Source organism: Leuresthes tenuis, unplaced genomic scaffold, assembly GCF_036924035.1.
Source record: "Leuresthes tenuis unplaced genomic scaffold, fLeuTen1.0.hap1 SCAF_19, whole genome shotgun sequence".
Classification (NCBI taxonomy): domain Eukaryota; kingdom Metazoa; phylum Chordata; class Actinopteri; order Atheriniformes; family Atherinopsidae; genus Leuresthes; species Leuresthes tenuis.
In genome coordinates, this window is record NW_027325373.1 from 20,564,973 (window position 1) to 20,577,182 (window position 12,210).

Consider the following 12,210-nt stretch of genomic DNA (forward strand, 5'->3'; position numbering starts at 1 on the left):
TATGTGCTTTCCCTTTTCCAAAGGGTTTCAAATGAAGATAATATTATAACATTGTTCTGTGAAACAAACCATGTGCCACAACCGGTTAAAGTATCATAGCTTTTAAATGTTTCTTTAATGACTATGAATCTTTCAGTTCTTATTTGGAGGAGGATTTCACTCTTTTTTCCCTGCAAAGGTCTTCTTGGACCATCTCCAATGCACTGTTTTTTTTAGGTCTATCCACATATTTTCTATGAGGTTCAGGTCAGGCGGCTGTGATGGACATGGCAAAACTTTCTCACCTTGAAAAATTCCTTTGTGGATTTCAAGGTGTGTTCGGAATCATTATCTTGTTGTAGAAGCCTTTCTCTTTTCATCTTCAGTGTTTTTTAATAAAGGCGTGATGTTAACACTTTCAGAATTTGCACACATGATCGAATCCATTCATTCCTCCTCGAGTGAGATGTTCCCCGTGTCGCCTATTTCTCGTTGCAAAGCCTGATTCCGAAGTTCAGTTGCAAAACTTCTGATACAGAATTTTGTGACAAAGACAAATTAAACTGTTTCTTTCCCTTTTTTTCCTAAGAGTAAAAATGTGATTTTACAAGGTTTTTTTCCTTTGAAGGAAGGCAACAAGCAGTTCTTTTTTAACCAGAGCTCAACTTGACCTCCACCACTCCCACTGACATTTCTCAATTACATTTCAAACTGAGGAAAAAACTTCCTGAAAACATTTTGCAGTCTTCTTATGACCTTGTCCTGATTTGTGAGGACAAGAATGCAGCGACTAAGAGAAGGCTGCTGATTGTTCGTAAAAGATTTGAGGAGTCACAGCATTTATATAGATTTGAAATTTTCATTATCTCATGAACTCTGAAAACAAACTATTGTCATAATAGACCTGAGACTCTGGTGAAAGTTATCTGAAATCTCAAACTTTTGCAGGGTGCTTTTTAACTTTTTCCATCCTGCTTAAAATGTGGGATGGAATGTTTCATCTTTGACTTTATGTAACTTGGAAATCAGTTAATTTTCTACTTACATTTCAAAGATACATCTTGTTCAAGCTTTGGCATTCCTCAGATCAACACAAAATTCTTTCAAGGCTTTAACATGTTTTTTTTTAAAGTCTAACAAACTCCCTATTACCATTCTGGCCATTAGTGGGCTGCACTGATGCACAGAAGCTGGAGGAGGGAAAAGAAACAACTTCCTTATCATGCAACTGTTTGGCTTCAACAAGCTGCAATTTCACAGATTTGATCTCTAAGAGCTGTAAACATGAGCATATATACTCTCCCACACGCCATCAGCTAAAACGTGGAAAAAGCAGTGTAATACTGAACTACCTGTAAGATTAACTTCAGGGTGCCTGTTTTCCTCTGCAATGTGAAGGCAGCAAAAGGCCAAGAGGTGAGAGGGCTGAAAGCACTTGCCCCCTTCAAGATGTCTGCTCCACAATAGGAGTTCAAAACTGCTTCAAAATCAGATTCCAGCAGGATGGAGAGTGTTTGTGCAGGAGAGGGGTTTTATCAGCGGCAAACACTCACAGGAAGTCCGGTTTGGGATTGTCCATCCAATTCCTGCGTTCCACAGGAAGCTCTGCATAAAAAGCAACTGAAAAACGCCCAGAGACATTTCATTTGCCATCAGTCGTCTTGCAGGGAGCACCTCGAACTAGCCGCGCGATATTTTATTCCAGACCCCAAACTCGAGCTTTATAAAGAAACTGGCACCATGGAGAAGTCCTCTAATCCACCGGTCCGGCGGCTCGTGCCCATGGCCGGCGCTCAGCCTACGCGCGCACGTACACCTGATGAACCAATACTGCGAGGGTGAGATTTTTTTAAACATATTTTCTTACCTATTCCAAACACTTTATGTTATAGATGTCAACCTTTTTTTTTTATTTTATTTTTGTGTCTAATGGTTTCATGCAGCCTTACTGGCCACATATTTTAAACATTTTTGCCTAATTTCAAAGTAATGGACATATTTACAGTGGGTTAAAGCAGCAAAACATCTGCAGAATCTGCAGATAATCAATGCAACTATTATTTTCATTCATATGCACTTATTGCAGGTCAGACGTGGACTGTGCAGAGCTGCAGGTAATGCAGGTGGTTAAAAAGTGGCTGTATGAATGAATAAGAGCCAGTTTAATATGCCTGGAACATTCTTTTCATCCCTGTAGAGAGTTTTCTTATTTTGCCTGATGTCTTCTTCAAGTATTGTCATCCTTTTTTCGATTAATCTGTACTAGTTAGTTTTGTATTGCTGTTGCTTAACATGCAAGTCTTAAACGTTTTAACATTGTATATTTGAAAACAATATTTCAGTTAGTTCAAATTATTTTCAAAACAGACGTACTTGTCTTCAAGTTTAATTTGACTTGATTTATTTTGGTCCACTTCAAAGAAAAACTGAAGCTGATTTTGATGTTCATTCAGGGGATGGAAGACAAAAATCTATGCAAAGCTTATCTAAAACTAACAGTGTGTAGTTTAAAAAAAATCAAGAAATCTTTTATAAAAAAAATCCAGCTTTGTCTGGTGTTCAATTAAAAGAAAAACTCTGTCTCAAATGATAATGGAATAACTTTAGCAGGGGATACATTTCTTAGCGTGAATGGCACAAGATAAGTCTGCATCTTACATCTATTTCATCCTGGTTATAATATAACCTCTTACTCTGCTGCCCACTTCCTTTTTTTCATGAATGAAAAAAAAATGTGTAGTCTGCAGAGAGTCTGTACACTGACGTCACGCGCGGGTCCCCCTCCCGAGCAGGCAGTCTGAACTGCGGGACACCCAGCTGGAGGAGTGGGAGGAGGTCCTTCCATCACCCCCCATGCTCTCTGACAGTCTGAGCTTCAGGAGAAATCTGACTATAGCGGAGTTTTATCACTGGACTTTTACCTCTACAGGACTTTGCTGAAGCCCGGGTGTTTTTTTCTGCTCCCTGCGGTGCAGCACTGTGGTTCCGTCAGGAAGGCTGGGTGTTCATTGCACGGTTTGTCGTTATTTTCTGTACCCAATGCATATGGTTTGGTTTGCGGTTATTGAGTTGTGCGTGTTCGGCGCCCTTTTACTTTTCTCTTTAGCGTATAGGAACGAGGGATTTTCTTTGCATGTATAGTCGTACACTACTTTGGAGTCATCGGCGTGAGCGCGTTTGTCCGCGTGTGTGTACGTGAAAGTGTTTCTGAGAGGGAAAGATGAGGGATGTTCATCTCAGCGCTGATCTCCAGACGTGGGTCGTGTAAAGCAGCGCAATCTCGTGGCGACTGTAGGAACTGCATGATTGGTTATTAGGCCACAAACGCTTACTTTTCAAAGCACATGCATATGCTTGTGAAAACACGTGACCTGAGCCCTGTCATCACAGCTCTTTATCATGATTCCAGACATCCCTTTGGATGAGATAAATATGAAACTGTACATTATTCCACTCCAAACTGCTTGGAGAAGTGCACCCTTTCTTATTCCTGGTGTATTCATGCTCACACACACACACACACACACACACACACACACACACACACACACACACACACACACACACACTGTAGCCTTCAAAGATGCCCCCTGCTGTACTAACAGTCCAGTCCTGCAGTGGTTTGTGAATGAACGCAGTCTTTAGCTGTGTCTCTGGGCATAGAGCCAGCAGGGGGGATTGCAGAGACATGCAGGCTGTCATCTGAGGATTAGCATCACCTCCAGGATAACTGAGGCCTCTAAAGCAGACTACGGTCCCGTAACCTGCAATCGCACCCGGTTGGCTTTAATGTGCTGTGAGAGATTTCCCAGAGCTTTAGTGTCAGCTGTGTTAAAACATGCCTGCAGGCTGGCACCGCACTAGGAGAGGACTTCAGGCCGACTACATTGCACTCTTTGCAGTTGCGCTTGCAAACAGGTGGCTTAGGTTTTCTTATAATCCTGTACAGTATGTGATAATCTAATTTGTCTGTGAACATTTCTGGGAACTTAAAGGTCTGTCTTTCGTGTCCGCTCTATTGTGTTGTAATTTCAGAGTCAACAGTGTGTTTAGCGCACTGATGCCTGTGTTTATGTTCATATGGATGCATCCAACAAGTTGGCAACAGGTTATCAGTATCCTCTGTGTTGTAGGGAACATTAACGTCCTGCAACATTTTAAAGCCAAACCGTGGATATGACTGTTCTTTACCACTGGCCATAAAAACCTTGAAGACATCACAACCACTCTGTTTTATGACCTTTGAAATCACTCACCAGAGAAGCATGCTCAGTTTATGAGATATGAACAGCAACAATATAAAAGTAACAAATATTGATTATGGCAGCCTTTTCTGAAAAAATAACAGTGTCACAGCAAATATGTTGTGAACTGAGTTTATTTTTTCTGGCTTTGTTGTTATCCTTTTTGATTTATTTATTTTTTATTGTGTTTGTGGGTTTTCTTTGTGTTTTGCACCTGAGGCTTTCTGCAGCCTATGTTTAACCCCCCTCGACCAAACCACGTCCCTCATTCATACAGACGCTCTCTGCTCTGCTCAGATTCATTCCCAACGCATAAACCTGACCGCTCTGCAGCTTTTTCATATGTAATTCGATGACTTACCCTTTGATAATGTTAAGGTTTTTGTGAATTCGGGCTCTGCTGTTTCTCCCCCAGACAGCCGCTGCATGACACAGCTTCTATAGACTCACAGGTCTATGCATAGATTTAATGCAGACTCTGGTAAGGTTTCTTGTGGAAGTCCACAATACATACAAGAGTCCAGCCCTAATGAATCTGTCTTTTCAGAGCAGATAAGGTTTGACCTGTGGCTGCAGAATAGTTAAGTTTTCCATTTAAGTTGAGGAACTTAAAAAAAGCAACATCTTAATACACGGTAAACTCAAATTTTCCTCTCTTTACAGGTAGCTGGGGTCATCCTCCTGAAGGGGAACGCAGACATCCAGCGTGAGGAGACTTTGCCTATAATCCACAGCCCCCACCGCTGCCCCCTCATCCTCATCTCCTCATCCCTCTGACTGGCACAGAGAAAAGTGTGAGAGATCCAGCGAGTGAACGTGGGAAAGAGGAGGACGATGTACCAAACGCTGCTCCTTTCCTCCTCCCTCTTCATCCTTCATGTGATGGGCACTCCCCAGTTCTTCGCTCACCACGGGTAACAGCTCACTTAAAACTCTTCCTGTGTTTGTTATGGCCTGTCATTTAGTCAGTAGCTTTGTAACAATCTCAGCCGCACATGTCCACTTCAGCTGTCACGCTGAGCTGTTTGTTTTCACAGCCCCGTCACTGGAGTTGACATCCTTATCAACACAAAGTGCTCAAATGACATTTAAACCGTCGAGAGTTCACTCTTTCAGGGTCAAAGCTCTACCATGATGTCTCAGGCCTCATCTGGTCATTTTTAGCTGATTTGCAAGAAGACTAAAATAAACTAAGTGAAGGGTCAAGTGGAGACATGGAGGTCAGAGGTCAGCTCTTAACACATTCAGAAATGATTGCATGGATCAGTCAGGAGCTTTTGAGGTTCTAATCAGGAGTTTTCAAGAAAAGAGAGAGCCGCTTTGGCTTAAAATACTTCAAACTGTTTGAGCCTGTCACACTTTGCATCTGAAACCAGCACGGTTGTCATTGTTGCTAACTTTATTCTCTGCCTTTTGCAGGAGGAGGGTGTGCGGCCGGGAACCCCGTCACAGCTTTGTCATGATAACAGAGTCCTACGTCCAGCCGTTGCACAAGCCCTACATCACCCTGTGTCAGGGCCATCGCGTCTGCAGCACCTACAAGTGAGACACAGTCTATTCCAGCTCACACACACCCAACACACACAAATGGCAAGAAAATCCTCTTCAGCCTTTGCTGCAGCGCTTGAGTTACAACGCCATCAAAACTGTTCTAATTGAGAAATCTCCAGATGTAAACAGCGCTTGATATGTTTAGGAAGGGAAAGGATTACGAGTGCAGTCATAAATAGATGTTGAATTTCTTCCACACACTCCCACGCAAACACACATTTTACTGTACATAGAACTGGGTCACAGTGCCACATATTTGAGTGGAACCTAAATATCAAGTACTTTGTGCAACTACGGGAAATGAGCTGCCTGCCCACAGAGACCACAGCCTTGTTTATTTTGGCCTTTGTCTCCCTCCATACTTACACTCTCTCAATCGCTCTCCAGCTCTGATACTCCCTAGTTCCCCTTACATTCTCCTCATTTTCATCTCCTTTAACTCTTCTCTCATCACCTTCTCTCGTTTACTTTCACTTTTGGATCTTTCTTATTCCTATTGTCACGACATGGGCCTGGGAAATGTGTTTTACTGAAAATACATCTTGAGTTTAGTTAGTTTATCACGCTGTTTATTCCCTGCTCCTTCAAACTGAACCCACCACACTCACAGCAGGCTGCAGCAGAATCTCAGTCTTTACTTTTGACTTTGCATCACTTCTCCTGTCCCCTGCACCCTCCCTCAAGCCTTCGCTCATCTCTGACAAACATTCAGATATCTGTGGTTACACTACTCCACCAAATTTTCATTTTCTTATCAGCGTTCTTGCAGCCAGAACACAAGGAAAGGCTAAACAACACCCACCATAGAGATGACTGCAGCCCTCCCCTCACTGTTGTGTGTGTTGTCTCCACAGAACGATGTATTCGCTGGCTTACCGGCAGGTGAGCAAAGCAGTGTCACCTTCACAATTCTACCCAGAGTGCTGCCCGGGCTGGCGAAGATTTCACTCTCACAATTGTAACCAAGGTAACTTAAAGGGACTCGTGGTGGGATTCTGTACCTACACTCCCTGCACAAAACAAAATCCTCGAGGAAACAGTGAATCAGCAACAACTTCAGAAAGTCACTGCACCAAGCAACGAAACAGTGTCTGATTTAAATAAAAAGAAAAAAATCAGTTTAAAAGCCCAACATTTTTTACTTCTAAACAAAAAAGATATAGACTAACTTTTAAAAAAGTCAATTAAATGGTTGTTTGGTGCTAGATTGGATCTGCTGGATTTTTATGTTGCTACTTGTATCTGATGCTGCTTCCAAGCAACACTGGAAACTCAAACGTTTCCAAAGGTTGGTCTTCAGTTTCACTAGAACAGGTGAGGGTTCTCAAGCCCAGCCTCAAATCTTTTATGTAGTTTAAACAACATAAATGCAAAATCTTTTCTTGATTTTATAGTTCATGGCTTTGATTGTCATCAACCAACGTTTTTCCCTCTATGTGCACCAAATACAGAAATGTTCTGTTCAAGGTAAAAATGACACATTCGAAAGTTTTTAAAATTTTTTACAAACCACACATTTACATACAGCTCAGGTAGTTGGGCAGAGCTGTTGAAGAATATGCGTACTTTCAAACGGGCGTGTGAAACCTCAATCCAAGAGTTTTTAAAACTAATTTTGTTCAACCGTCGGTAGTGAATAAGTAAAAAAACAGGTGACATTTCCATGTCCACAAGTGACTCATTTAGTTGCAACATTTTTTAAAACACTGAGGGTGCCATCACAGTAGATCAGAGTGTCCCTCTGGCTTATCCAATCTTGTAGAGACCTAAGCGGTTAATTTCTTGACATGAAGATTCTGAAATATAGTTCTTTAAAAAGATGCTCAACCTGTTGCTCAAATATTTATTGCACAGATAAAACAAACTATATCCGAGTAGAAGTGATCAACATATTTCCCTTTATTAAGAATTCATGACTATTTAATTGTGCTTTCACAATGGTCATATTGATATAACTCTATTGATATCTCTCCCAGCTGTGTGTGGACAACCCTGTGTAAATGGCGGAACCTGCCTGAAACCCAACCAGTGTGCTTGTCCTCTTGGCTGGACGGGACACCGATGCCAAACTGGTACACACACTCGCAGTCAGATTTACTTGCACAGCTATACACGGGTCTCTGCGTGCGTGTTCATGCCTGCTTTCGTGTATTTCTTACCTGTCAGATGTGGACGAGTGCAGCGGGCGGCAGCTGTGCACCCAGCAGTGCGTGAACACAGCGGGCAGCTATCGATGTGCATGCAGAGACGGCTTCAGGCTCGCCGGAGATGGCCATTCCTGTCAAAGCCTTCCTCCTGCTGCCTCCTCTCCTCCTCCTCCCTCTCCCTCCCAGAGCAGCCAGGCAACAGTGGGTGGCCACGCTGATGCGGGTAAAAGAGCAGGATGGGATTGTATGCGTGCGCTCACAGAGTATAATTTTGTGTTCTGCAGCAGGACAGAAGAAAGGAACATAGCCAGCTTCGCGGTTCATTATTACTTTTGGTACGCGCTATGCCACTCTCAACTCGTACCGTGAGTAATAATGCACTGCGACTGGTGCCGACTCCAGACAGATGTCATGCGGGCTGGCTCCGTGCGGTGAGACTGGGATCATTTGAACTTTGATAATGACTCAGTTCACTCCCGTGAGTGCTGTGATTGAAGCTAACATCTGCCTTTAATAGAGCTCCCGTGCTAATACAGACATATTTCTACCCCGCACACCCCATTAGTTCCCTGAAGAATGTTCAATTGTGACTCTCAACAAGAAAAAGTCAGGTTTCGTTATTGTGTGCTTGTTGTATCTAAGCAACAAAATAATTCAACCCCCCTTCTTGTCTAAAAAAGTGGTTGACCCCAGGATGTTCCTTTTAAGTCCTATTCTGTGTCAGCCATATTGCTCTTTTGGGAAATTATGCAACATAAAACCTTGAAACAGATTTACCTATTCCTGATTTCTCCCGCATACTTTTTCAGCCTTGGGGATTTTTGTGAGTCACCAAACTGTAAAATCAAAAAAGAAAGGGGGATGTTGCATCCTGCACTTCCAGAGAAAGAAATATCTCTGTATAAATGAGACGCTGCCAGATTTCTCAGGCTCCGCTCCAAACTCCCTTCTATTTATCAGTTTCTGCTAAAACCTTCACACTGAACACTCTCTGCTAAAAGCTGCGTGATAGATTGCTGAATCAGCAAAATGACAAAAAAAACACACCGAGAATGAGGATGAAAAATTGAAATGTTTGATTTTCTAAAGCTGGAGAAGGTTCTTTGTGGGAGCATGCTTATTCTTGCTGCCAAACTCCGATGCAAAATAATGTTTTTGCAACATGTTTTGCTTGAGACATTTTTTATTATCAGTTCATATGCACATGTCAGAGGGATGTTGATGGAGATCACGAATGTAAACACAAGTTTAAATGTTCAGAAAGTCGACTCTCTCTGCTCTGCCAAGAGTCTTGGACTACTTTCATGCCTTTCAGCCTCCCCTTTTTTCACTCTGTTCTTGGCCAATGCTTGTGTTCTCATTCCAGCTCCATCAACCCTGTCTGCTGGGGGTCATCGCCAGCGCACCCCTCCCCCACCCCCACCCCTCCTCCTCCACCTCACCCTGTTTCTCGACTTATTCTAGTCTCAGTTATGGACCACATCTGGGAGAGATTGAACATCTCCCGGTCTGTCTGCAGAGGTGCAACCAGAGTACGGGGGAGTTCCTAACTCTGCATCCCGATCTGGGTCTTTATTCCACCAGGGATATTACCCCTTGAGTGGATCGAGCCAGACACTTCCTTGAAAGTTTGCATGTCTATTTTTGGTGGCCTCTCTTCCAGCTTGTCTATTGGCTTTTTAAGCTGTTCCCATATCTATGATTCCCCCTCGTGCCTCAAATAACCTCAGTCCCCTGGCAGCTCTGCGGTCCTCATCCTGGTTTCTGGTTTAGAGAAGTTGTAGTGCACATCAATCACTGAATAAGAAAGGTTGATGGAAACTGCGTGCACCAAGGGATCTCTAAATTCTAAACTTCATCCCTCTCACCTTCGATCTCAACCCTAACCCTAGTTTAATTTCCATAAAGTCATATGCAGTTGTCGCCATGCTCTGATGCATATGTCTGTCTTTGTGTTTTGTACAGGTGGAAGGTTGAGTCTGGTGGAGAATGTGACTGAGGAGGTACAGAGCCTGAGGAACAGAGTAGAGCTCCTGGAAAAGGTACACGAGAGAGCTCATGAACACATGTTTAAACTCACATAAAAGCCACCTACTTGGATACCTCCCAGTCTGGTTCACGGGGAACACCTCTGGTCTTTGTATAGCTGCTGCTGTTAAATCCCCAAACCAAAGATTCTTTGAAATGCCAGGCCTGCTCAGTGGCGTTATTATAAATCCTGCTCGCTTTGACAAAAACAAGCATAACGAGTAAAGTGACGACATAATAGCATTACTATTTTTCTTCAAGGGTGAGTAACAGAGCATGTTGTCTTTTTCTTAACTTCCTGTCATGTTTTTGTCCCTGCTAAGAAACTGCAGCTGGTGTTGGCGCCGTTCAGCAACTTCTTCCCGCTGTCGCTGGATGAGGGCTTCTCAGAGAAAACCACCTTACTGTCCCACTCCTTCCAGCAACTAGACCGAATCGACTCCCTTAGTGAGCAGATTGGCTTTCTGGAGGAGCGCCTTGGCACATGTGAGCTACCGCAGTGTGACCTTTGATTGTTGCTAGGACTTAGGAGGCAAAATCCAACATTTAGTGGAACACCACGGGAACTTTGTTTCCCAGAAACCTCTTCAAAAAGAGCTGACCACCAAAAATTTATCAAATAATGTAATAAAAAGGCAGTACTGATTTTAAAAAAAAAAAAAAAAAAAAAAAAAAAATCAAAACAACATAATGAAATCTTGGGCCTGAAATGTAATAATCATGTTTGCTGTGACATTATGTGCTAAATTGTACAATTAAATAAGTTAAGAGATATATTTGCTCTTAAATTCTAACCTAATTAAGACAATAAATAAAATACAAGAACAACGTTTTAACATTTCAATCATCAAGTTTTGCAGGAATTCATAGACTGAACAAACTGAAAGCTTGACCTATTGAGGGGTGCCATGAGAAAAAGTTTCCTAGCAGGATTTTTCCTCTGGAGACCAGAGATGTTTGTACAAAACTGTCTAAAAGCTGCTGAGCAATGCAAACAATGATATGAATGATACATTACACGCACTACTCCTTACTTGAACATAAGCACCCCTTGTTGGTCGTGCTGTAAACTCTTTATTATAATTACTTTATTAATTTCATGTTGAAATTAATCAAATCTATCTCTGGACGCTTTTGAGGTGTCGCGTTTACATTTAGATTGATCTTAAAGTTCAGATGTAGTTCACACTCCTTAAATATAAATTATTTTATGCTTCAGGATCTTGTAAATTGTATTTCTATGGATTTTCTGCAAATCAGTAGTTATTGCAACGTTTGCTGGAGACTTTTGTTTCATTATCAGAAGTTTATTATGTAACAAGCTTTATCGCTCTATTTCTTTAGGTTTCAATCACTTCTTACTTTGTCTATTACACATCTAACCCCTCCCTCCCAGAAAGAAAATCTGATTCCAACCAAGATCCTGTTCCATATCTTTCTTAAACATCCCTTAAGTCAGTTGCAGCTGTAGTAGACTTGTCCCTCACTTATATCATCAAAAGTACGATAAAACCAGCATTTCTTTTTCTCATTGGTGTCTTATCTCAACTCTTCTCCATCTCCTCCCCTGTAGGTTCTTGCCAGGAGAATTAGCCGCCGAGCATGGCCATCGTCAGTCTACGCTCACCATGACAACAGAAAGCATTCCTCGTTATGCTGCGACGCATTCAACGCACAAATCTTTTGTGGTTTCATCATTCCCGAGTGTGTTTTTTTCCCCCTTTCTAAATGAATCACTGTCAAGTTTTTAATTTTGTAAGTTACCTGCAGCAGGGTCAGTTTCACCATTACATCATCGCTGCAGCATTTAAATCCAACCCCGTTGGGTTAAAGGTTAAAGTAGCCGCTTAGTCTCTGTGTTTGTCTTTGCATCAGTGCAGCTGTGTCCTCTGTCAGAGCTCCAGCCTGCCATGGGGCAGATGTGGACATCTGTATTTATCTATTTAAGTTATGATCACTTTTAGTCATTTCTCAGTGCTCCGACAGACATTTTTAAGTAGTTTTGTAACGTTTTGTAATAAAAGTCTTAATCAAAAACACGTTGTGTGCTCACTAAGTGATGAATGGCTGCAGCTTCGCTTTAATTCTGGAATGAACATATTGTGTGTACAGCATGTGCTGTAGTCATTTGTCAAAGTACCAAGTATCCTTTACCACAGTTTCCCGAAAATGAGGAGACGGCGAAGGTATCCAGGCTGCAGCAGCTTGACTCGAGCGACCCATGAGATTTACTGATTCAACGGAACAGTTGATCAATCAAG

At 42.2% G+C, this 12,210-nt stretch overlaps 1 protein-coding gene across 3 annotated transcripts; it reads left to right on the top strand.

Annotated features, from left to right (window-relative positions):
• The first annotated feature begins 1,613 nt into the window (after window positions 1-1,613).
• egfl7 (EGF-like-domain, multiple 7) lies at window positions 1,614-11,986 on the top strand. 3 transcript variants are annotated; one of them, XM_072371263.1, is made up of 9 exons: window positions 1,614-1,817; window positions 4,887-5,137; window positions 5,643-5,765; window positions 6,629-6,741; window positions 7,751-7,846; window positions 7,941-8,144; window positions 9,887-9,963; window positions 10,273-10,435; window positions 11,523-11,986. In XM_072371263.1, exons 2-9 carry the CDS (start codon window positions 5,058-5,060, stop codon window positions 11,540-11,542), a joined length of 876 nt encoding a protein of 291 aa, XP_072227364.1. In that variant the 5' UTR covers window positions 1,614-1,817; window positions 4,887-5,057; the 3' UTR covers window positions 11,543-11,986. The 3 variants fall into 3 exon arrangements, with proteins under 3 accessions (XP_072227364.1, XP_072227362.1, XP_072227363.1); XM_072371261.1 differs by lacking the exon at window positions 11,523-11,986 and having other exon boundaries at window positions 10,273-10,721; XM_072371262.1 differs by lacking the exons at window positions 1,614-1,817; window positions 11,523-11,986 and adding an exon at window positions 2,786-2,994 and having other exon boundaries at window positions 10,273-10,721.
• Window positions 11,987-12,210: the final 224 nt, after the last annotated feature.